The following is a 25,042-nucleotide window of genomic DNA, read 5'->3' on the forward strand; positions in this document are numbered from 1 at the left end:
GTGCGACAGATGTGCAGGTGATGGTGCTATGATGTGCAGGCAGTGGTGCGACAGATGTGCAGGTGATGGTGCTATGATGTGCAGGCAGTGGTGCAACAGATGTGCAGGTGATGGTGCTACGATGTGCAGGCAGTGGTGCGACAGATGTGCAGGTGATGGTGCTATGATGTGCAGGCAGTGGTGCGACAGATGTGCAGGTGATGGTGCTATGATGTGCAGGCAGTGGTGCGACAGATGTGCAGGTGATGGTGCTATGATGTGCAGGCAGTGGTGCGACAGATGTGCAGGTGATGGTGCTACGATGTGCAGGCAGTGGTGCGACAGATGTGCAGGTGATGGTGCTACGATGTGCAGGCAGTGGTGCGACAGATGTGCAGGTGATGGTGCTACGATGTGCAGGCAGTGGTGCGACAGATGTGCAGGTGATGGTGCTACGATGTGCAGGCAGTGGTGCGACAGATGTGCAGGTGATGGTGCTATGATGTGCAGGCAGTGGTGCGACAGATGTGCAGGTGATGGTGCTATGATGTGCAGGCAGTGGTGCGACAGATGTGCAGGTGATGGTGCTATGATGTGCAGGCAGTGGTGCGACAGATGTGCAGGTGATGGTGCTATGATGTGCAGGCAGTGGTGCGACAGATGTGCAGGTGATGGTGCTACGATGTGCAGGCAGTGGTGCGACAGATGTGCAGGTGATGGTGCTATGATGTGCAGGCAGTGGTGCGACAGATGTGCAGGTGATGGTGCTATGATGTGCAGGCAATGGTGCGACAGATGTGCAGGTGATGGTGCTATGATGTGCAGGCAGTGGTGCGACAGATGTGCAGGTGATGGTGCTATGATGTGCAGGCAGTGGTGCGACAGATGTGCAGGTGATGGTGCTATGATGTGCAGGCAGTGGTGCGACAGATGTGCAGGTGATGGGGCTATGATGTGCAGGCAGTGGTGCGACAGATGTGCAGGTGATGGGGCTATGATGTGCAGGCAGTGGTGCGACAGATGTGCAGGTGATGGGGCTATGATGTGCAGGCAGTGGTGCGACAGATGTGCAGGTGATGGTGCTATGATGTGCAGGCAGTGGTGCGACAGATGTGCAGGTGATGGTGCTATGATGTGCAGGCAGTGGTGCGACAGATGTGCAGGTGATGGTGCTATGATGTGCAGGCAGTGGTGCGACAGATGTGCAGGTGATGGTGCTATGATGTGCAGGCAGTGGTGCGACAGATGTGCAGGTGATGGTGCTACGATGTGCAGGCAGTGGTGCGACAGATGTGCAGGTGATGGTGCTACGATGTGCAGGCAGTGGTGCGACAGATGTGCAGGTGATGGTGCTATGATGTGCAGGCAGTGGTGCGACAGATGTGCAGGTGATGGTGCTATGATGTGCAGGCAGTGGTGCGACAGATGTGCAGGTGATGGGGCTATGATGTGCAGGCAGTGGTGCGACAGATGTGCAGGTGATGGGGCTATGATGTGCAGGCAATGGTGCGACAGATGTGCAGGTGATGGTGCTATGATGTGCAGGCAGTGGTGCGACAGATGTGCAGGTGATGGTGCTATGATGTGCAGGCAGTGGTGCGACAGATGTGCAGGTGATGGGGCTACGATGTGCAGGCAGTGGTGCGACAGATGTGCAGGTGATGGCACAATGGATGTGTGTGCGATAGTGTAACGTGCATAGAAAGACACGCCCATGCCAGGATTTGCGTCTGCCCACATAGGGAGACAGAGCGCTGACTGTCCGCTGCTGTGGGCATCTGTCTCTCACACTGGAAGCCGTGCAGGTGCGTCTCACAGTGACGTCAGTCACATGATGAGGCCTCTGGCAGGAGTGTTGTCAGCTCATGTAGAGAGGATGGGATATTGGGGGTAATTCCAAGTTGATCGCAGCAGGAAATTTTTTAGCAGTTGGGCAAAACCATGGGGGTAATTCCAAGTTGATCGCAGCAGGAAATTTTTTAGCAGTTGGGCAAAACCATGTGCACTGCAGGGAAGGCAGATTTAACATGTGCAGAGAGAGTTAGATTTGGGTGTGGTGTGTTCAATCTGCAATCTAAATTGCAGTGTATAAATAAAGCAGCCAGTATTTACCCTGCACAGAAATAAAATAACCCACCCAAATCTAACTCTCTCTGCACATGTTATATCTGCCTCCCCTGCAGTGCACATGGGCCCTCATTCCGAGTTGTTCGCTCGGTATTTTTCATCGCATCGCAGTGAAAATCCGCTTAGTACGCATGCGCAATGTTCGCACTGCGACTGCGCCAAGTAACTTTACTATGAAGAAAGTAATTTTACTCACGGCTTTTTCATCGCTCCGGCGATCGTAATGTGATTGACAGGAAATGGGTGTTACTGGGCGGAAACACGGCGTTTCAGGGGCGTGTGGCTGAAAACGCTACCGTTTCCGGAAAAAACGCAGGAGTTGCCGGGGAAACGGTGGGAGTGCCTGGGCGAACGCTGGGTGTGTTTGTTACGTCAACCAGGAACGACAAGCACTGAAATGATCGCACAGGCAGAGTAAGTCTGAAGCTACTCTGAAACTGCTAAGTAGTTAGTAATCGCAATATTGCGAATACATCGGTCGCAATTTTAAGATGCTAAGATTCACTCCCAGTAGGCGGCGGCTTAGCGTGTGTAACTCTGCTAAATTCGCCTTGCGACCGATCAACTCGGAATGAGGGCCATGGTTTTGCCCAACTGCTAAAAAATTTCCTGCTGCGATCAACTTGGAATTACCCCCCATGTGCACTGCAGGGGGGACAGGTGTAACATGTGCAGAGAGAGATAGATTTGGGTGTGGTGAGTTCAATCTGCAATCTAAATTGCAGAGTAAAAATAAAGCAGCCAGTATTTACCCTGCACAGAAACAAAATAACCCACCCAAATATAACTCTCTCTGCACATGTTACATCTGCCTCCCCTGCAGTGCACATGGTTTTGCCCAACTGCTAACAAAATTCCTGCTGCGATCAACTTGGAATTACCCCCATTGTTCCCCGTCCTGACCCTACAGCACCGCACAGCCGTCCCGGCTCTTATGGACCATTTTCTTAGTGTGATGCCTGTCTCCCCAGCCTCCGTACCTCGCGCCTCGCTGGTCTGATGTATGACCGGCCTAGTTCATGTTTGTTGATATGGACGTTGTAAAACACAAAATGTTTTGTCATCTCTCTGGTGCCGTCACCTCTGCTTACGTTAGGATGGGTAATGTGTGTATAATACGGGTAAACATTGGCCGCGGTGCCCAGCCCATAAATACCCACCTCACAAAGCCCTAATAAAGGCTTGTGGCATTAAAGTGGCCCTGTCAGCTCACAGAGAGGTAGCGCCCCGTATGTACGATGGAAGCAGCCAGCCGAATTCAGACAGTGGGGTACAGACACTGGGGTACTGACACTGGGGTACAGACACTGGAGTACTGACACTGGGGTACAGACACTGGAGTACTGATACTGGGGTACAGACAATGAGGTACTGACACTAGAGTACTGACACTGGGGTACTGACACTGGGGTACAGACACTGGAGTACTGACACTGGGGTACAGACAATGAGGTACAGACACTGGAGTACTGACACTGGGGTACAGACAATGAGGTACTGACACTAGAGTACTGACACTGGGGTACAGACACTGGAGTACTGACACTGGGGTACAGACACTGGGGTACTGACACTGGGGTACAGACACTGGAGTACTGACACTGGGGTACATACAATGAGGTACAGACACTGGAGTACTGACACTGGGGTACAGACAATGAGGTACTGACACTGGGGTACTGACACTGGGGTACAGACACTGGAGTACTGACACTGGGGTACAGACAATGAGGTACAGACACTGGAGTACTGACACTGGGGTACAGACAATGAGGTACTGACACTGGGGTACAGACACTGGAGTACTGACACTGGGGTACAGACACTGAATTACTGACACTGGGGTACAGACACTGGAGTACTGACACGGGTACAGACACTGGGGTACAGACACTGGGGTACTGACACTGGGGTACAGACACTGGGGTACTGACAGTGGGGTACAGACACTGGAGTACTGACACTGGGGTACTGACAGTGGGTTACAGACACTGGAGTACTGACACTGGAGTACAGACACTGGGGTACAGCACTGGGGTACTGACACTGGGGTACAGACAGTGGGGTACAGACAGTGGGGTACAGACAGTGGGGTACAGACACTGGAGTACTGGCACTGGGGTACAGACACTGGGGTACTGACACTGGGGTACAGACACTGGGGTACAGACACTGGGGTACAGACACTGGAGTACTGACACTGGGGTACAGACACTGGAGTACTGACACTGGGGTACAGACACTGGGGTACATACACTGGGATACTGACACTGGGGTACAGACACTGGGGTACATACACTGGGATACTGACACTGGGGTATTGACACGGGTACTGACAGTGGGGTACAGACACTGGGGTACAGACACTGGAGTACTGACACTGGGGTACAGACACTGGAGTACTGACACTGGGGTACAGACAATGAGGTACTGACACTGGGGTACAGACAATGAGGTACTGACACTGGGGTACAGACACTGGGGTACTGACACTGGGGTACTGACACTGAATTACTGACACTGGAGTACTGACACTGGGGTACATACACTGGAGTACTGACACGGGTACTGACAGTGTGGTACAGACACTGGGGTACAGACAATGAGGTACAGACACTGGAGTACTGACACTGGGGTACAGACACTGGGGTACAGGCACTGGGGTACTGACACTGGGGTACAGGCACTGGGGTACTGACACTGGGGTACAGACACTGGGATACTGACACTGGGGTACAGACGCTGGGGTACAGACGCTGGGATACTGACACTGGGGTACAGACACTGGGGTACTGACACTGGGATACTGACACTGGGGTACTGACACTGGGGTACTGACACTGGAGTACAAACACTGGGGTACTGACAGTGGGGTACTGACACTGGGATACTGACACTGGGGTACAGACACTGGGGTACAGACACTGGGATACTGACACTGGGTACTGACACTGGAGTACAAACACTGGGGTACTGACACTGGGGTACTGACACTGGGGTACAGACAACTGGGGTACAGACACTGGGGTACAGACAGTGGGGGTACTGACACTGGGGTACAGACACTGGGATACTGACACTGGGGTACAGACACTGGGGTACTGACACTGGAGTACAAACACTGGGGTACAGACACTGGGGTACAGACACTGGGGTACAGACACTGGAGTACAGACACTGGGGTACAGACACTGGAGTACAAACACTGGGGTACTGACACTGGGGTACTGACACTGGAGTACAGACAATGAGGTACTGACACTGGGATACTGACAGTGGGGTACAGACACTGGAGTACTGACACTGGGGTACTGACACTGGAGTACTGACACTGGGGTACTGACACTGGGGTACAGACACTGGAGTACAGACACTGGGGTACAGACACTGGGGTACAGACAATGAGGTACTGACACTGGGATACTGACAGTGGGGTACAGACACTGGAGTACTGACACTGGGGTACTGACACTGGAGTACTGACACTGGGGTACTGACACTGGGGTACAGACAGTGGGGTACAGACACTGGGGTACAGACACTGGGATACAGACACTGGGGTACAGACACTGGGGTACTGACACTGGGGTACAGACACTGGGGTACTGACACTGGGGTACAGATACTGGGATACTGACACTGGGGTACAAACACTGGGGTACAGACACTGGGTACTGACAGTGGGGTACTGACATTGGGGTACAGACACTGGAGTACTGACACTGGGGTACAGACAGTGGGGTACTGACAGTGGGGTACATGTGTAGTGTGTAGGGATTGGTCAGATCCCCACTGGGTTAATTAGCTCACACAGGGAATGTAGGTTACAGGCCACATATTGCCAAAAAATCTGCATTAAGTGCAGACTGCCCTTTCTTTCTCTCTCTGAATCCCCCTTTCTCTCCCTCCTCCACACCCTTCTCTCTCCTCTTCTTTCTCTCCCTCCCTTTCGCTCTCTGAACCCCCTGCTCTCTCATCCTCCGTCCCCCTCCTTCTCTCTCCTCCTCCTCTCTCTTTCTCTGAACACCCTTTTCTCTCCCTCCACCCCCCCTTCTCTCTCCTCCTCTCCTTTCTCTCCCTCGCTTTCTCTCTGAACTCCCTGCTCTCTCCCTCCATCCCCCTTCTTCTCTCTCTTCTCTCTGAGCCCCATGCTCTCTCCCCGTTCTCTCCCTCCATCCCCTTCTCTCTCCTCCACCTCTCTCTCCATCCTTCTCAATCTCTCTGAACCCCATGCTCTCTCCCTGCTCTCTCCTTCCATCCCCCTTCTTATCTCTCCTCCACCTGTCTCTCCCTCCTCTCTCTAAACCCCATGCTCTCTCCCTCCATCCCCCTTCTTCTCTCCCTCCTTCTCTCTCTCTGAGCCCCATGCTCTCTCCCCGTTCTCTCCCTCCATCCCCCTTCTTCTTTCTCCTCCACCTCTCTCTCTCCTTCTCTCTCTCTGAGCCCCATGCTCTCTCCCCGCTCTCTCCCTCCATCCCCCTTCTTCTCTCTCCTTCACCTCTCTTTCCCTGCTTCTCTCTCTCTGAGCCCCATGCTCTCTCCCCGTTCTCTCCCTCCATCCCCCTTCTTCTCTCTCCTTCACCTCTCTTTCCCTGCTTCTCTCTCTCTGAGCCCCATGCTCTCTCCCCGCTCTCTCCCTCCATCCCCTTCTTCTTTCTCTTCCACCTCTCTCCCTCCTTCTCTCTCTCTGAGCCCCATGCTCTCTCCCCGCTCTCTCCCCGCTCTCTCCCTCCATCCCCTTCTTCTCTCTCCTTCACCTCTCTTTCCCTGCTTCTCTCTCTGAGCCCCATGCTCTCTCCCCGTTCTCTCCCTCCATCCCCCTTCTTCTTTCTCCTCCACCTCTCTCTCTCCTTCTCTCTCTCTGAGCCCCATGCTCTCTCCCCGCTCTCTCCCTCCATCCCCCTTCTTCTCTCTCCTTCACCTCTCTTTCCCTGCTTCTCTCTCTCTGAGCCCCATGCTCTCTCCCCGTTCTCTCCCTCCATCCCCCTTCTTCTCTCTCCTTCACCTCTCTTTCCCTGCTTCTCTCTCTCTGAGCCCCATGCTCTCTCCCCGCTCTCTCCCTCCATCCCCTTCTTCTTTCTCTTCCACCTCTCTCCCTCCTTCTCTCTCTCTGAGCCCCATGCTCTCTCCCCGCTCTCTCCCCGCTCTCTCCCTCCATCCCCTTCTTCTCTCTCCTTCACCTCTCTTTCCCTGCTTCTCTCTCTGAGCCCCATGCTCTCTCCCCGTTCTCTCCCTCCATCCCCCTTCTTCTCTCCCTCCTTCTCTCTCTCTGAGCCCCATGCTCTCTCCCCGCTCTCTCCCTCCATCCCCCTTCTTCTCTCTCCTTCACCTCTCTTTCCCTGCTTCTCTCTCTCTGAGCCCCATGCTCTCTCCCCGCTCTCTCCCTTCATCCCCTTCTTCTTTCTCTTCCACCTCTCTCCCTCCTTCTCTCTCTCTGAGCCCCATGCTCTCTCCCCGTTCTCTCCCTCCATCCCCCTTCTTCTCTCTCCTTCACCTCTCTTTCCCTGCTTCTCTCTCTCTGAGCCCCATGCTCTCTCCCCGTTCTCTCCCTCCATCCCCCTTCTTCTCTCCCTCCTTCTCTCTCTCTGAGCCCCATGCTCTCTCCCCGCTCTCTCCCTCCATCCCCCTTCTTCTCTCTCCTTCACCTCTCTTTCCCTGCTTCTCTATCTCTGAGCCCCATGCTCTCTCCCCGTTCTCTCCCTCCATCCCCCTTCTTCTTTCTCCTCCACCTCTCTCCCTCCTTCTCTCTCTCTGAGCCCCATGCTCTCTCCCCGCTCTCTACCTCCATCCCCTTCTTCTCTCTCCTCCACCTCTCTCTCCATCCTTCTCTCTCTCTGAACCCCATGCTCTCTCCCTGCTCTCTCCCTCCACCCCCCTTCTTCTCTCTCCTCCACCTCTCTCTCCATCCTTCTCTCTCTCTCTCTCTCTCTCTCTCTGAACCTCATGCTCTCTCCCCGCTCTCTCCCTCCATCCCCTTCTTCTCTCTCCTCCACCTCTCTCTCCATCCTTCTCTCTCTCTGAACCCCATGCTCTCTCCCTGCTCTCTCCCTCCACCCCCTTCTCTCTCCTCCACCTCTCTCTCCATCCTTCTCTCTCTCTCTCTCTGAACCCCATGCTCTCTCCCCGCTCTCTCCCTCCATCCCCTTCTTCTCTCTCCTCCGCCTCTCTCTCCCTCCTTCTCTCTCTCTCTCTCTCTCTCTCTCTCTCTCTGAACCCCATGCTCTCTCCATCCCCTTCTTCACTCTCCTCCACCTCCCTCTCCCTCCTTCTCTCTCTCTGAGCCCCATGCTCTCTCCCCGCTCTCTCCCTCCACCCCCCTTCTTCTCTCTCCTCCACCTCCCTCTCCCTCCTTCTCTCTCTCTCTCTGTGTGAACCCCATGCTCTCTCCCAGCTCTCTCCCTCCACCCCCCTTCTTCTCTCTCCTCCACCTCTCTCTCCCTCCTTCTCTCGCTCTGAACCCCATGCTCTCTCCCTGCTCTCTCCCTCCACCCCCCTTCTTCTCTCTCCTCCACCTCTCTCTCCCTCCTTCTCTCTCTCTCTCTGAACCCCATGCTCTCTCCCCGCTCTCTCCCTCCACCCCCCTTCTTCTCTCTCCTCCACCTCTCTCTTCCTCCTTCTCTCTCTCTCTCTCTGAACCCCATGCTCTCTCCCTGCTCTCTCCCTCCACCCCCCTTCTTCTCTCTCCTCCACCTCTCTCTCCATCCTTCTCTCTCTCTGAACCCCATGCTCTCTCCCTGCTCTCTCCCTCCACCCCCTTCTCTCTCCTCCGCCTCTCTCTCCCTCCTTCTCTCTCTCTCTCTCTCTCTCTCTCTGAACCCCATGCTCTCTCCATCCCCTTCTTCACTGTCCTCCACCTCCCTCTCCCTCCTTCTCTCTCTCTGAGCCCCATGCTCTCTCCCCGCTCTCTCCCTCCACCCCCCTTCTTCTCTCTCCTCCACCTCCCTCTCCCTCCTTCTCTCTCTCTCTCTGTGTGAACCCCATGCTCTCTCCCCGCTCTCTCCCTCCACCCCCCTTCTTCTCTCTCCTCCACCTCTCTCTCCCTCCTTCTCTCTCTCTGAACCCCATGCTCTCTCCCTGCTCTCTCCCTCCACCCCCCTTCTTCTCTCTCCTCCACCTCTCTCTCCCTCCTTCTCTCTCTCTCTCTGAACCCCATTCTCTCTCCCCGCTCTCTCCCTCCACCCCCCTTCTTCTCTCTCCTCCACCTCTCTCTTCCTCCTTCTCTCTCTCTCTCTCTGAACCCCATGCTCTCTCCCTGCTCTCTCCCTCCACCCCCCTTCTCTCTCCTCCACCTCTCTCTCCCTCCTTCTCTCTCTCTGAGCCCCATGCTCTCTCCCTGCTCTCTCCCTCCACCCCCTTCTTCTCTCTCCTCCACCTCTCTCTCCCTCCTTCTCTCTCTCTGTACCCCATGCTCTCTTCCCGCTCTCTCCCTCCACCCCCCTTCTTCTCTCTCCTCCACCTCTCTCTCCCTCCTTCTCTCTCTCTGAGCCCCATGCTCTCTCCCCGCTCTCTCCCTCCACCCCCCTTATTCTCTCTCCTCCACCTCTCTCTCCCTCCTTCTCTCTCTCTGAACCCCATGCTCTCTCCCCGCTCTCTCCCTCCACCCCCCTTCTTCTCTCTCCTCCACCTCTCTCTTCCTCCTTCTCCCTCTCTCTCTGTGAACCCCATGCTCTCTCCCCGCTCTCATCCTCCATCCCTCTTCTTCTCTCTCCTCCACCTCCCTCTCCCTCCTTCTCTCTCTCTGTGAACCCCATGCTCTCTCCCCGCTCTCTCCCTCAATCCCCCTTCTTCTCTCTCCTCCACCTCCCTCTCCCTCCTTCTCTCTCTCTGTGAACCCCATGCTCTCTCCCCGCTCTCTCCCTCAATCCCCCTTCTTTTCTCTCCTCCTCCTCTCTCTGTAAGGTGTGTTGTTGTGTTTTTATTTCTCACATCTGCAATTTCCTCTTGTCTTCCAAATAGTGGGGCAGGAGAAAGCAGATCAGATGCAGAACTCACTGGAGAGCCGATCCTGTGTCCTGATCCGGCGGGACCTGGTGGCTCTCCCCGCCAGCCTCATCAGTCAGATTGGGTACCGCTGCCACCCCAAGCTATACTCGGAGGGAGACCCCGGGGAGAAGCTGGAACTGGTTGCAGGTAATTAGTGTACAATAATATCGTTGTAAGGAAATGACAACTCTTCCTACTTTCTCCCAATAGTTCTGATTCCGCCCCAGAAACGTCCCCGTGTTTCAGTATTCAGCAGTAAAATTCATATTTCCTCTGCGCATTACATGTAAGACCTATAGCGCACTCTTATTTCCCGGGCTCTCAGCGGAGGGGGGAGTGTGTACGGTACACAAAGTGCTTACAGATCCTACAGAGACAATGGGGGCTATGTACTAAGCCTTGGAGATAAAGTGGCAGCCAATCAGCTCCTAACTGCCATGCCGCAGGCTGAGTTTGTAACATGACAGTTATGAGCTGATTAGCTGGTAGTTTATCTCTCTCCAAGGCCCCATTGTTATCGTGTGTGATATACACATGTATGTAATGTGTGTGCCTGTGAGACTCAAGGCATGGGTACTAAACAATGTCGCAGCTGTAGCGTCAGGCCAGGATATCGCCCTATCCTATGGGACCTCTGCATAGGGCGACATCTGGCCTGTCACGCTACCGACGGTGGCTCGTGGCACAGTAACAAGACGTGTCGGCCCGGGGACTGTCACGCTGACTGAGCGAGCCTGACATCCCGCGTGCTGTCTAGTCGCAGCGCACAATGGCTCGGGCACTGTAAATGGTTGTTAGCATTCAGAATACAAACACTCGTTATGCTGCTAGAATATTCATTTTGTTGCAGTTTACATTTTATGTGCCGCTATTAAATGTGACACGGGTTATTTTCGCAGCGAGGAACAACTGTAAATCGTGTTTCGGCGCACCTGTGGATGGGGACGATTTGCATTTTTCAATCTGCGGAAGGCAGATTAATATCTCCAGCTCATAATGCGTGTAGTGTCTGGTTTATTTCCTCTCCCGCGCATTAATATCGCCATTGGCAGGTGTTGCTGCGTGTCTTACCCCCCCCCCCCCCCCCCACCCCCCTTTCCTCGCACAGAATGAACACATTTTCTTTCTCTACCTCAACCTGTCGCATTAACCCCTGAGGTGCTGGTTAGTCAGGAATAGAGACGCAGGCTGTCACATAGGCGGACAGCGAGATCCTGAGTCTCTATGATTGGCTAGATTAGAGATATATATATGAGATACAGCTGCGATAGATGGAATATCACCCCGCCATAGAACACTGCCGCCGGCCGCTCCGGGTTACAGCGGAGATACCAGAGAACAGTAGCTTGCACTAGATAAACTGCTCACATATATATATATTAAGGTATTGGGGTTCATTTATTTTGCGACGTCTTCTTCTCAGCAGGTTCGACCTTGAAATGTAAAACAGTAATGACACCGACGCCAAAACCAGGCGCAGCAAACGTACCCCATTGTCTAATGTTTTACCGGGTTTATTGTGTCATGTCATCGTATTGCTTACCACACCTTTTGTGTCAATATAACAAGACAAGGGACCCCCGCACTGATACATTTCTATACAAAGCCCCTCGGGAGATATACCGCAGGTAGCCAATATACCCCCAGGGCAGAGGTGGCGTGATAATAGGTAGTGTACCGATATAATCTCAGTGACTAATCTAGCGGAGAGTGGAAATCAGTGAGTCCGGCTGTCTCAGACATAGGGATGAGGCAAAATGGCCGACATCTGGTTTAGGTGTGCGCCTACAGCCATCATTGTAATAACCAGCGTCACCGAGGCGCAGTCTGCCTTACGCCATTGCTTATGAGGTCTTTCAGGCAGATAGATTTGCTCACATGTCAGATGTATGGTGGCTTCTGCCCGTTGTGGCGGATTTTAGATGGCTCAGTGGCGGAGCCCCCGAGTTCCGCAAATAGAAGGGTAAAGAGAAAATGTGGCGCTGTAGCAGAGCCCCCCATTCCCCGCAGTGTAGAGTCTCGCCCTCCCTGTCTCACACTGTGCATATTGACTCCACCAGAGGGGATGAGGATCCGCTTCTCTGCAGTCAGCAAAATATAATTAGAATCAATACCCGCAGATCTGCGAGCTGCTGGGCTGTGTGTGGGAGTTCATTCAAGGTAAAGACAAGAAGAGCCGGTGGGAGGGGGGGGGGGGGGGAGCGGCAGGGAAAGAGCTCTGCTGCAGCCTTCCTGATTCCATCGATTTATTGGTGACTGCCATCGCGTTGCCTCTCCCAGGAACACTCCATAGCCGTCAGTTGTCTCTTATTCTCCTAAATGGGGCGATAAATCATCATTTACATCCTAAGTGTCACATGATAACTGCGGCAGCGTGTCGGAGTTACAGGGTCTGTGCTGATCCCTACTGCGCCAGCGTGTCATTGTGCTGATCCCCACAGCGCCAGCGTGTCATTGTGCTGATCCCTACTGCGCCAGCGTGTCATTGTGCTGATCCCCACGGCGCCAGCGTGTCATTGTGCTGATCCCCACAGCGCCAGCGTGTCATTGTGCTGATCCCTACTGCGCCAGCGTGTCATTGTGCTGATCCCCACAGCGCCAGCGTGTCAGTGTCCTGATCCCTACAGCGCCAGCGTGTCATTGTGCTGATCCCCACGGCGCCAGCGTGTCATTGTGCTGATCCCTACTGTGCCAGCGTGTCATTGTGCTGATCCCCACAGCGCCAGCGTGTCAGTGTGCTGATCCCCACAGCGCCAGCGCGTCATTGTGCTGATCCCTACTGTGCCAGCGTGTCATTGTGCTGATCCCCACAGCGCCAGCGCGTCATTGTGCTGATCCCTACAGCGCCAGCGTGTCATTGTGCTGATCCCTACAGCGCCAGCGTGTCAGTGTGCTGATCCCCACAGCGCCAGCGTGTCAGTGTGCTGATCCCCACAGCGCCAGCGTGTCAGTGTGCTGATCCCTACAGCGCCAGCGTGTCATTGTGCTGATCCCCACAGCGCCAGCGTGTCATTGTGCTGATCCCCACAGCGCCAGCGTGTCAGTGTGCTGATCCCTACTGTGCCAGCATGTCATTGTGCTGATCCCTACAGCGCCAGCATGTAAGTGTACTGATCCCCACAGCGCCAGCGTGTCATTGTGCTGATCCCCACAGCGCCAGCGCGTCATTGTGCTGATCCCTACAGCGCCAGCATGTCAGTGTGCTGATCCCTACAGCGCCAGCATGTCAGTGTCCTGATCCCTACAGCGCCAGCATGTCAGTGTGCTGATCCCTACTGCGCCAGCATGTCATTGTGCTGATCCCTACTGTGCCAGCGTGTCAGTGTCCTGATCCCCACAGCGCCAGCGTGTCAGTGTGCTGATCCCTACAGCGCCAGCATGTCAGTGTCCTGATCCCTACAGCGCCAGCGTGTCATTGTGCTGATCCCTACAGCGCCAGCATGTCAGTGTCCTGATCCCTACAGCGCCAGCGTGTCATTGTGCTGATCCCTACAGCGCCAGCATGTCAGTGTCCTGATCCCCACAGCGCCAGCATGTCAGTGTGCTGATCCCTACTGCGCCAGCGTGTCATTGTGCTGATCCCTACTGCGCCAGCGTGTCATTGTGCTGATCCCTACAGCGCCAGCATGTCAGTGTCCTGATCCCCACAGCGCCAGCATGTCAGTGTCCTGATCCCCACAGCGCCAGCATGTCAGTGTCCTGATCCCTACTGCGCCAGCGTGTCATTGTGCTGATCCCTACTGCGCCAGCGTGTCATTGTGCTGATCCCTACTGCGCCAGCGTGTCAGTGTCCTGATCCCTACAGCGCCAGCGTGTCATTGTGCTGATCCCTACAGCGCCAGCGTGTCAGTGTCCTGATCCCTACAGCGCCAGCGTGTCATTGTGCTGATCCCTACTGCGCCAGCGTGTCATTGTGCTGATCCCCACAGCGCCAGCGTGTCATTGTGCTGATCCCTACTGTGCCAGCGTGTCATTGTGCTGATCCCCACAGCGCCAGCGTGTCAGTGTCCTGATCCCTACAGCGCCAGCGTGTCATTGTGCTGATCCCCACAGCGCCAGCGTGTCATTGTGCTGATCCCTACTGCGCCAGCGTGTCATTGTGCTGATCCCCACAGCGCCAGCGTGTCATTGTGCTGATCCCTACTGTGCCAGCGTGTCATTGTGCTGATCCCTACTGTGCCAGCGTGTCAGTGTGCTGATCCCCACAGCGCCAGCGTGTCATTGTGCTGATCCCTACAGCGCCAGCGTGTCAGTGTGCTGATCCCCACAGCGCCAGCGTGTCATTGTGCTGATCCCCACAGCGCCAGCATGTCATTGTGCTGATCCCTACAGCGCCAGCGTGTCATTGTGCTGATCCCTACAGCGCCAGCATGTCATTGTGCTGATCCCTACAGCGCCAGCGTGTCAGTGTGCTGATCCCCACAGCGCCAGCGTGTCATTGTGCTGATCCCCACAGCGCCAGCATGTCATTGTGCTGATCCCTACAGCGCCAGCGTGTCATTGTGCTGATCCCCACAGCGCCAGCATGTCATTGTGCTGATCCCTACAGCGCCAGCGTGTCAGTGTCCTGATCCCTACAGCGCCAGCGTGTCATTGTGCTGATCCCCACAGCGCCAGCGTGTCAGTGTGCTGATCCCTACAGCGCCAGCATGTCATTGTGCTGATCCCTACTGTGCCAGCGTGTCAGTGTGCTGATCCCTACAGCGCCAGCGTGTCAGTGTGCTGATCCCCACAGCACCAGCGTGTCAGTGTGCTGATCCCTACAGCGCCAGCGTGTCATTGTGCTGATCCCTACAGCGCCAGCGTGTCAGTGTGCTGATCCCCACAGCGCCAGCGTGTCAGTGTCCTGATCCCTACAGCGCCAGCGTGTCATTGTGCTGATCCCTACAGCGCCAGCATGTCATTGTGCTGATCCCCACAGCGCCAGCGTGTCAGTGTGCTGATCCCTACAGCGCCAGCGTGTCATTGTGCTGATCCCGACAGCGCCAGCGTGTCAGTGTCCTGATCCCTACTGCGCCAGCGTGTCATTGTGCTGATCCCTACAGCGCCAGCGTGTCATTGTGCTGATCCCTACAGCGCCAGCGTGTAAGTGTGCTGATCCCCACAGCGCCAGCATGTCAGTGTGCTGATCCCTACAGCGCCAGCGTGTCAGTGTCCTGATCCCTACTGCGCCAGCGTGTCATTGTGCTGATCCCGACAGCGCCAGCGTGTCAGTGTCCTGATCCCTACTGCGCCAGCGTGTCATTGTGCTGATCCCTACAGCGCCAGCGTGTCATTGTGCTGATCCCTACAGCGCCAGCATGTCAGTGTGCTGATCCCTACAGCGCCAGCGTGTCATTGTGCTGATCCCCACAGCGCCAGCATGTCATTGTGCTGATCCCTACAGCGCCAGCGTGTCAGTGTGCTGATCCCTACAGCGCCAGCGTGTCATTGTGCTGATCCCCACAGCGCCAGCGTGTCAGTGTGCTGATCCCTACTGCGCCAGCGTGTCATTGTGCTGATCCCCACAGCGCCAGCGCGTCATTGTCCTGATCCCCACAGCGCCAGCGTGTCAGTGTCCTGATCCCCACAGCGCCAGCGCGTCATTGTGCTGATCCCCACAGCGCCAGCGTGTCAGTGTGCTGATCCCAACAGCGCCAGCGCGTCATTGTGCTGATCCCTACAGCGCCAGCGTGTCATTGTGCTGATCCCCACGGCGCCAGCGTGTCATTGTGCTGATCCCTACAGCGCCAGCGTGTCATTGTGCTGATCCCTACTGTGCCAGCATGTAAGTGTACTGATCCCCACAGCGCCAGCGCGTCATTGTGCTGATCCCTACAGCGCCAGCATGTCAGTGTCCTGATCCCTACAGCGCCAGCATGTCAGTGTGCTGATCCCTACTGCGCCAGCGCGTCATTGTGCTGATCCCTACAGCGCCAGCGTGTCAGTGTGCTGATCCCTACTGTGCCAGCATGTCAGTGTCCTGATCCCCACAGCGCCAGCGCGTCATTGTGCTGATCCCTACAGCGCCAGCGTGTCAGTGTGCTGATCCCTACAGCGCCAGCATGTCAGTGTCCTGATCCCTACAGCGCCAGCATGTCAGTGTGCTGATCCCTACAGCGCCAGCGTGTCATTGTGCTGATCCCTACTGCGCCAGCATGTCAGTGTCCTGATCCCCACAGCGCCAGCATGTCAGTGTCCTGATCCCTACTGCGCCAGCGTGTCATTGTGCTGATCCCTACTGCGCCAGCGTGTCAGTGTCCTGATCCCTACAGCGCCAGCGTGTCATTGTGCTGATCCCTACTGCGCCAGCATGTCAGTGTGCTGATCCCCACAGCGCCAGCGTGTCAGTGTCCTGATCCCTACAGCGCCAGCATGTCATTGTGCTGATCTCCACAGCGCCAGCGTGTCATTGTGCTGATCCCTACAGCGCCAGCATGTCATTGTGCTGATCCCCACAGCGCCAGCGTGTCATTGTGCTGATCCCTACAGCGCCAGCGTGTCATTGTGCTGATCCCTACTGCGCCAGCGTGTCATTGTGCTGATCCCTACTGCGCCAGCGTGTCAGTGTCCTGATCCCTACAGCGCCAGCATGTCAGTGTGCTGATCCCCACAGCGCCAGCGTGTCATTGTGCTGATCCCCACAGCGCCAGCGTGTCAGTGTGCTGATCCCCACAGCGCCAGCGTGTCATTGTGCTGATCCCCACAGCGCCAGCGTGTCATTGTGCTGATCCCTACTGCGCCAGCATGTCAGTGTGCTGATCCCCACAGCGCCAGCGTGTCAGTGTCCTGATCCCTACAGCGCCAGCGTGTCAGTGTCCTGATCCCTACAGCGCCAGCGTGTCATTGTGCTGATCCCTACAGCGCCAGCATGTCATTGTGCTGATCCCCACAGCGCCAGCGTGTCATTGTGCTGATCCCTACAGCGCCAGCGTGTCATTGTGCTGATCCCTACTGCGCCAGCGTGTCATTGTGCTGATCCCTACTGCGCCAGCGTGTCAGTGTCCTGATCCCTACAGCGCCAGCATGTCAGTGTGCTGATCCCCACAGCGCCAGCGTGTCATTGTGCTGATCCCCACAGCGCCAGCGTGTCAGCGTGCTGATCCCCACAGCGCCAGCGTGTCATTGTGCTGATCCCCACAGCGCCAGCGTGTCAGTGTGCTGATCCCTACAGCGCCAGCGCGTCATTGTGCTGATCCCTACAGCGCCAGCATGTCAGTGTCCTGATCCCTACAGCGCCAGCGTGTCATTGTGCTGATCCCTACAGCGCCAGCATGTCAGTGTCCTGATCCCTACAGCGCCAGCGTGTCATTGTGCTGATCCCTACAGCGCCAGCATGTCAGTGTGCTGATCCCTACAGCGCCAGCGTGTCAGTGTGCTGATCCCTACAGCGCCAGCATGTCAGTGTCCTGATCCCTACAGCGCCAGCGTGTCATTGTGCTGATCCCTACAGCGCCAGCATGTCAGTGTCCTGATCCCTACAGCGCCAGCATGTCATTGTGCTGATCCCTACAGCGCCAGCGTGTCAGTGTGCTGATCCCTACAGCACCAGCGTGTCATTGTGCTGATCCCTACAGCGCCAGCGTGTCAGTGTCCTGATCCCTACAGCGCCAGCGTGTCATTGTGCTGATCCCTACAGCGCCAGCGTGTCATTGTGCTGATCCCTACAGCGCCAGCGTGTCAGTGTCCTGATCCCTACAGCGCCAGCGTGTCATTGTGCTGATCCCTACAGCGCCAGCGTGTCATTGTGCTGATCCCTACAGCGCCAGCATGTCAGTGTCCTGATCCCTACAGCGCCAGCATGTCAGTGTGCTGATCCCTACAGCGCCAGCATGTCATTGTGCTGATCCCTACAGCACCAGCGTGTCAGTGTGCTGATCCCCACAGCGCCAGCGTGTCAGTGTGCTGATCCCTACAGCGCCAGCGTGTCATTGTGTTGATCCCTACAGCGCCAGCGTGTCATTGTGCTGATCCCCACAGCGCCAGCGTGTCATTGTGCTGATCCCTACAGCACCAGCGTGTCATTGTGCTGATCCCCACAGCGCCAGCGTGTCAGTGTGCTGATCCCTACAGCGCCAGCGTGTCATTGTGCTGATCCCTACAGCGCCAGCGTGTCATTGTGCTGATCCCTACTGCGCCAGCGTGTCATTGTGCTGATCCCCACAGCGCCAGCGTGTCATTGTGCTGATCCCTACTGTGCCAGCGTGTCAGTGTGCTGATCCCTACAGCGCCAGCGTGTCATTGTGCTGATCCCCACAGCGCCAGCGTGTCATTGTGCTGATCCCTACTGTGCCAGCATGTCAGTGTGCTGATCCCCACAGCGCCAGCGTGTCATTGTGCTGATCCCTACAGCACCAGCGTGTCAGTGTGCTGATCCCCACAGCGCCAGCGTGTCAGTGTGCTGATCCCCACAGCGCCAGCGTGTCATTGTGCTGATCCCCACAGCGCCAGCGTGTCAGTGTCCTGATCCCTACAGCGCCAGCGTGTCAGTGTCCTGATCCCTACTGTGCCAGCGTGTCATTGTGCTGATCCCTACAGCGCCAGCGTGTCATTGTGCTGATCCCCACAGCGCCAGCGTGTCAGTGTGCTGATCCCTACAGCGCCAGCGTGTCATTGTGCTGATCCCCACAGCGCCAGCGTGTCAGTGTGCTGATCCCTACAGCGCCAGCGTGTCATTGTGCTGATCCCTACAGCGCCAGCGTGTCATTGTGCTGATCCCTACAGCGCCAGCGTGTCAGTGTGCTGATCCCTACAGCGCCAGCGTGTCATTGTGCTGATCCCCACAGCGCCAGCGCGTCATTGTGCTGATCCCCACAGCGCCAGCATGTCAGTGTCCTGATCCCTACTGCGCCAGCGTGTCATTGTGCTGATCCCCACAGCGCCAGCGTGTCATTGTGCTGATCCCCACAGCGCCAGCGTGTCAGTGTCCTGATCCCCACAGCGCCAGCGCGTCATTGTGCTGATCCCCACAGCGCCAGGATGTCAGTGTCCTGATCCCTACTGCGCCAGCGTGTCATTGTGCTGATCCCTACTGCGCCAGCGTGTCATTGTGCTGATCCCTACTGCGCCAGCGTGTCAGTGTGCTGATCCCTACAGCGCCAGCGTGTCAGTGTCCTGATCCCTACAGCGCCAGCGTGTCATTGTGCTGATCCCCACAGCGCCAGCATGTCAGTGTCCTGATCCCTACTGCGCCAGCGTGTCATTGTGCTGATCCCTACTGCGCCAGCGTGTCATTGTGCTGATCCCTACTGCGCCAGCGTGTCAGTGTGCTGATCCCTACTGCGCCAGCGTGTCAGTGTCCTGATCCCTACAGCGCCAGCGTGTCATTGTGCTGATCCCCACAGCGCCAGCATGTCAGTGTCCTGATCCCTACTGCGCCAGCGTGTCATTGTGCTGATCCCTACTGCGCCAGCGTGTCATTGTGCTGATCCCTACTGCGCCAGCGTGTCAGTGTGCTGATCCCTACAACGCCAGCGTGTCATTGTGCTGATCCCCACAGCGCCAGCGTGTCAGTGTGCTGATCCCTACAGCGCCAGCATGTCATTGTGCTGATCCCCACAGCGCCAGCGTGTCAGTGTGCTGATCCCTACAGCGCCAGCATGTCAGTGTGCTGATCCCTACAGCGCCAGCGTGTAAGTGTGCTGATCCCTACAGCGCCAGCATGTCAGTGTGCTGATCCCTACAGCGCCAGCGTGTCATTGTGCTGATCCCTACAGCGCCAGCGTGTCAGTGTGCTGATCCCCACAGCGCCAGCGTGTCATTGTGCTGATCCCTACAGCGCCAGCGTGTCATTGTGCTGATCCCTACAGCGCCAGCGTGTCATTGTGCTGATCCCCACAGCGCCAGCGTGTCAGTGTCCTGATCCCCACAGCGCCAGCGTGTCATTGTGCTGATCCCTACTGTGCCAGCGTGTCATTGTGCTGATCCCCACAGCGCCAGCGTGTCATTGTGCTGATCCCCACAGCGCCAGCGTGTCATTGTGCTGATCCCCACAGCGCCAGCGTGTCAGTGTCCTGATCCCTACAGCGCCAGCGTGTCAGTGTCCTGATCCCTACAGCGCCAGCGTGTCAGTGTCCTGATCCCCACAGCGCCAGCGTGTCATTGTGCTGATCTCCACAGCGCCAGCGTGTCATTGTGCTGATCCCTACAGCGCCAGCGTGTCATTGTGCTGATCCCTACAGCGCCAGCGTGTCATTGTGCTGATCCCCACAGCGCCAGCGTGTCAGTGTCCTGATCCCTACAGCGCCAGCGTGTCATTGTGCTGATCCCCACAGCGCCAGCGTGTCATTGTGCTGATCCCTACTGTGCCAGCGCGTCATTGTGCTGATCCCTACAGCGCCAGCATGTCAGTGTGCTGATCCCCACAGCGCCAGCGTGTCATTGTGCTGATCCCCACAGCGCCAGCGTGTCAGTGTGCTGATCCCCACAGCGCCGGCATGTCAGTGTCCTGATCCCTACAGCGCCAGCGCGTCATTGTGCTGATCCCTACTGTGCCAGCGTGTCAGTGTCCTGATCCCCACAGCGCCAGCGTGTCAGTGTGCTGATCCCTACAGTGCCAGCGTGTCATTGTGCTGATCCCTACAGCGCCAGCGTGTCAGTGTCCTGATCCCCACAGCGCCAGCGTGTCAGTGTGCTGATCCCTACAGTGCCAGCGTGTCATTGTGCTGATCCCTACAGCGCCAGCGTGTCATTGTGCTGATCCCCACAGCGCCAGCGTGTCAGTGTGCTGATCCCTACAGCGCCAGCGTGTCAGTGTGCTGATCCCTACAGCGCCAGCGTGTCATTGTGCTGATCCCTACAGCGCCAGCGTGTCATTGTGCTGATCCCCACAGCGCCAGCGCGTCATTGTGCTGATCCCTACAGCGCCAGCGTGTCAGTGTGCTGATCCCTACAGCGCCAGCGTGTCAGTGTGCTGATCCCTACAGCGCCAGCGTGTCAGTGTGCTGATCCCTACAGCGCCAGCGTGTCAGTGTCCTGATCCCTACAGCGCCAGCGTGTCATTGTGCTGATCCCTACTGTGCCAGCATGTCAGTGTGCTGATCCCCACAGCGCCAGCATGTCAGTGTCCTGATCCCTACTGCGCCAGCGTGTCATTGTGCTGATCCCTACTGTGCCAGCATGTCAGTGTCCTGATCCCCACAGCGCCAGCATGTCAGTGTCCTGATCCCTACTGCGCCAGCTTGTCATTGTGCTGATCCCTACTGCGCCAGCGTGTCATTGTGCTGATCCCTACTGCACCAGCGTGTCAGTGTCCTGATCCCTACAGCGCCAGCGTGTCATTGTGCTTATCCCTACAGCGCCAGCATGTCAGTGTGCTGATCCCTACAGCGCCAGCATGTCATTGTGCTGATCCCTACAGCGCCAGCATGTCAGTGTGCTGATCCCTACAGCGCCAGCATGTCATTGTGCTGATCCCCACAGCGCCAGCGTGTCAGTGTGCTGATCCCTACAGCGCCAGCGTGTCATTGTGCTGATCCCCACAGCGCCAGCGTGTCAGTGTGCTGATCCCTACAGCGCCAGCGTGTCATTGTGCTGATCCCTACAGCGCCAGCGTGTCAGTGTGCTGATCCCCACAGCGCCAGCGTGTCAGTGTGCTGATCCCTACAGCGCCAGCGTGTCATTGTGCTGATCCCCACAGCGCCAGCGTGTCAGTGTGCTGATCCCTACAGCGCCAGCGTGTCAGTGTGCTGATCCCCACAGCGCCAGCATGTCATTGTGCTGATCCCCACAGCGCCAGCGTGTCAGTGTGCTGATCCCTACAGCGCCAGCGTGTCATTGTGCTGATCCCCACAGCGCCAGCGTGTCATTGTGCTGATCCCTACAGCGCCAGCGTGTCATTGTGCTGATCCCCACAGCGCCAGCATGTCAGTGTCCTGATCCCTACAGCTCCAGCGTGTCATTGTGCTGATCCCTACAGCGCCAGCGTGTCATTGTGCTGATCCCCACAGCGCCAGCATGTCATTGTGCTGATCCCGACAGCGTCAGCATGTCAGTGTCCTGATCCCTACAGCGCCAGCATGTCAGTGTCCTGATCCCTACAGCTCCAGCGTGTCATTGTGCTGATCCCTACAGCGCCAGCGTGTCATTGTGCTGATCCCCACAGCGCCAGCATGTCAGTGTCCTGATCCCTACAGCGCCAGCGTGTCAGTGTGCTGATCCCCACAGCGCCAGCATGTCAGTGTCCTGATCCCTACAGCGCCAGCATGTCATTGTGCTGATCCCGACAGCGTCAGCATGTCAGTGTACTGATCCCCACAGCGCCAGCGTGTCATTGTGCTGATCCCCACAGCGTCAGCATGTCAGTGTACTGATCCCCACAGCGCCAGCATGTCAGTGTCCTGATCCCTACAGCGCCAGCGTGTCATTGTGCTGATCCCTACAGCGCCAGCGTGTCAGTGTCCTGATCCCCACAGCGCCAGCGTGTCAGTGTCCTGATCCCCACAGCGCCAGCGTGTCATTGTGCTGATCCCCACAGCGCCAGCGTGTCAGTGTGCTGATCCCAACAGCGCCAGCGCGTCATTGTGCTGATCCCTACTGTGCCAGCGTGTCATTGTGCTGATCCCTACAGCGCCAGCGTGTCATTGTGCTGATCCCCACAGCGCCAGCGCGTCATTGTGCTGATCCCTTCAGCGCCAGCGTGTCATTGTGCTGATCCCTACAGCGCCAGCGCGTCATTGTGCTGATCCCTACAGCGCCAGCGTGTCATTGTGCTGATCCCCACAGCGCCAGCGCGTCATTGTGCTGATCCCTACAGCGCCAGCGTGTCATTGTGCTGATCCCCACAGCGCCAGCGTGTCATTGTGCTGATCCCCACAGCGCCAGCGTGTCATTGTGCTGATCCCCACAGCGCCAGCGCGTCATTGTGCTGATCCCTACAGCGCCAGTGTGTCATTGTGCTGATCCCTACAGCGCCAGCGTGTCTTTGTGCTGATCCCTACAGCGCCAGCGCGTCATTGTGCTGATCCCTACAGCGCCAGTGTGTCATTGTGCTGATCCCCACAGCGCCAGCATGTCAGTGTGCTGATCCCTACAGCGCCAGCGCTTCATTGTGCTGATCCCCACAGCGCCAGCGTTTCAATGTGCTGATCCCGACAGCGCCAGCGTGTAAGTGTGCTGATCCCCACAGCACCAATGCGTCATTACTGATCCCTACAGTGTCCGTGTGTCCGTGCTACTCTCTACATGGAAACGTGTCACTGTGATGGGCACTGTACTGATCCCTACAGCAGCAGCACGGCACACTTCTCGGAGAGTAGGGACTGAGGCAGGAGACGGACAATCCTTGTACTTAATGTGAAATGTTGTTCCTCAGGGTCTGGCGTCTACATCACCCGTGGGCAGCTCATGAACTGTCACCTCTGCGCAGGAGTGAAACACAAGGTCCTGCTCAGACGACTGCTTGCCACCTTCTTTGATCGGTAGGTTCCGGAGCCCTTTATCCATCACTGACTGTTCTTTGTCTGCACATGAAATATTTATACTTTATGCTGATGGCGAGTTGGAGACGAGTCGGCAGTAATTGCTCCGGCGTTGTGTGCGTGGGGCTAAATGCGTCCATTCTCCGTACATGCACCGCTGCACTAAACCGCTATCCGGTACCTCTGACTGCTGCCTGTCAGTATCGTTAACCTGGAAACCTTCCGCCTGTGATGTATTGCCCGGAGAATGCGCAGCATGAAAACGCGCACAATACGCTCCGCAAACTGGCTTACGTTTAACTCGGCATGCAGCCCTGTATCAGCAGAACTATGCCAAGCAGTCAGCTCAATGCCATGTCTGCCCCTTTCCTCCACAGGCGGCATCGTCATAGTGGCAGTCAGTGGATGCCGGAGGCAGCGATTACCTGGGGTGCAGTGTTACTGGGAATCACCAGTGCTCCGGCGCCTAGAGGGGAATTCCCAGCAACATCCCACTCCAGGGAGCCAGATACCTCTGTGTGTTATAGTAACGGAGGGAACGCCACCCTGGTGGTTACACTGCATGCCGCCTGTGGATGCTGGTAGATGGGGGGTCCTTGCTCCACTTTGTTTTGTTATGTAATATAGGGAGTCTATTCATGAAGCAGTGATAAGCGTGGAGAAGTTGCCCATGGCAACCAACCATCTGCTCTGTACAATTGTATAGTATGCAAATTATAAATGTTACTTCAGTGCTGATTGGTTGCCTTGGGTAACTTCTCCACAGGCTCACTTCTCCACTCTTATCACTGTTTCATGAATAGACCCCATACAGGTGGTGTTATTCCTGTCTCCTGCATACAGTGGTGGCAGCCAGTGCTTCCTGCTAGCCTCACTGAGGCACGAGGCACAAAGTGAATGCCTCCGTTTGGTTTAATTTAGAGTTAGACGTAAATTCATTTCTTTGCGTTAGATAAGTGTTCCGTATTGCACATACACAACGTGTACACATACATGCGCCTCGTACACCTGGAGTGACCCCACTAAATCTCCTGCGGGGGCTGGAAGGCAGACGTGACCATACACAATGAGCAGCCCTATCTAGCTGCTTCTCGTTGGTCGGTTGCACATTGGCCCCTCCCACTGCTTCATTCATTAGCGTAGCAGCTCTTACTATATAAAGTCACATGACGTACCGTGTCTATTAGGACTGCTCGTGTGTAGGTGACACTGAATGACATTATTACATTGTGTACAAATAGGGTAATGTCCATCCGGGATACGGTCATTAGGTCGACATGGAAAAGGGTTGACGTGAATTTTTCACAAATTTTTATTTTTGTTTTCTCTTACGTCCTAGAGGATGATGGGGACTCCATAAGGACCATGGGGGTATAGACGTGCTCCGCAGGAGACATGGGCACTCTAAAGACTTTAGTATGGGTGTGCACTGGCTCCTCCCTCTATGCCCCTCCTCCAGACCTCAGTTAGATCCTGTGCCCAGAGGAGACTGGGTGCATTACAGGGAGCTCTCCTGAGTTTCTCTGAAAAGACTTTTGTTAGGTTTTTTTATTTTC

The 25,042-nt window shown here is 56.1% G+C and overlaps 1 protein-coding gene across 5 annotated transcripts in view; it reads left to right on the forward strand.

Moving 5' to 3' along the window:
• The window catches only part of NACC2 (NACC family member 2), a 334,865-nt gene that overhangs the window by 275,721 nt on the left and 34,102 nt on the right, over positions 1–25,042 (forward strand). For all 5 annotated transcript variants that reach the window (XM_063935832.1, XM_063935834.1, XM_063935835.1 and 2 more), the window contains 2 exons: positions 10,063–10,236; positions 23,381–23,486. In XM_063935832.1, coding sequence (XP_063791902.1) covers positions 10,063–10,236; positions 23,381–23,486 — 280 coding nt within the window. The remainder of the gene's footprint in view (positions 1–10,062; positions 10,237–23,380; positions 23,487–25,042) is intronic.

This window comes from Pseudophryne corroboree, chromosome 8 (genome assembly GCF_028390025.1).
Source record: "Pseudophryne corroboree isolate aPseCor3 chromosome 8, aPseCor3.hap2, whole genome shotgun sequence".
NCBI lineage: Eukaryota > Metazoa > Chordata > Amphibia > Anura > Myobatrachidae > Pseudophryne > Pseudophryne corroboree.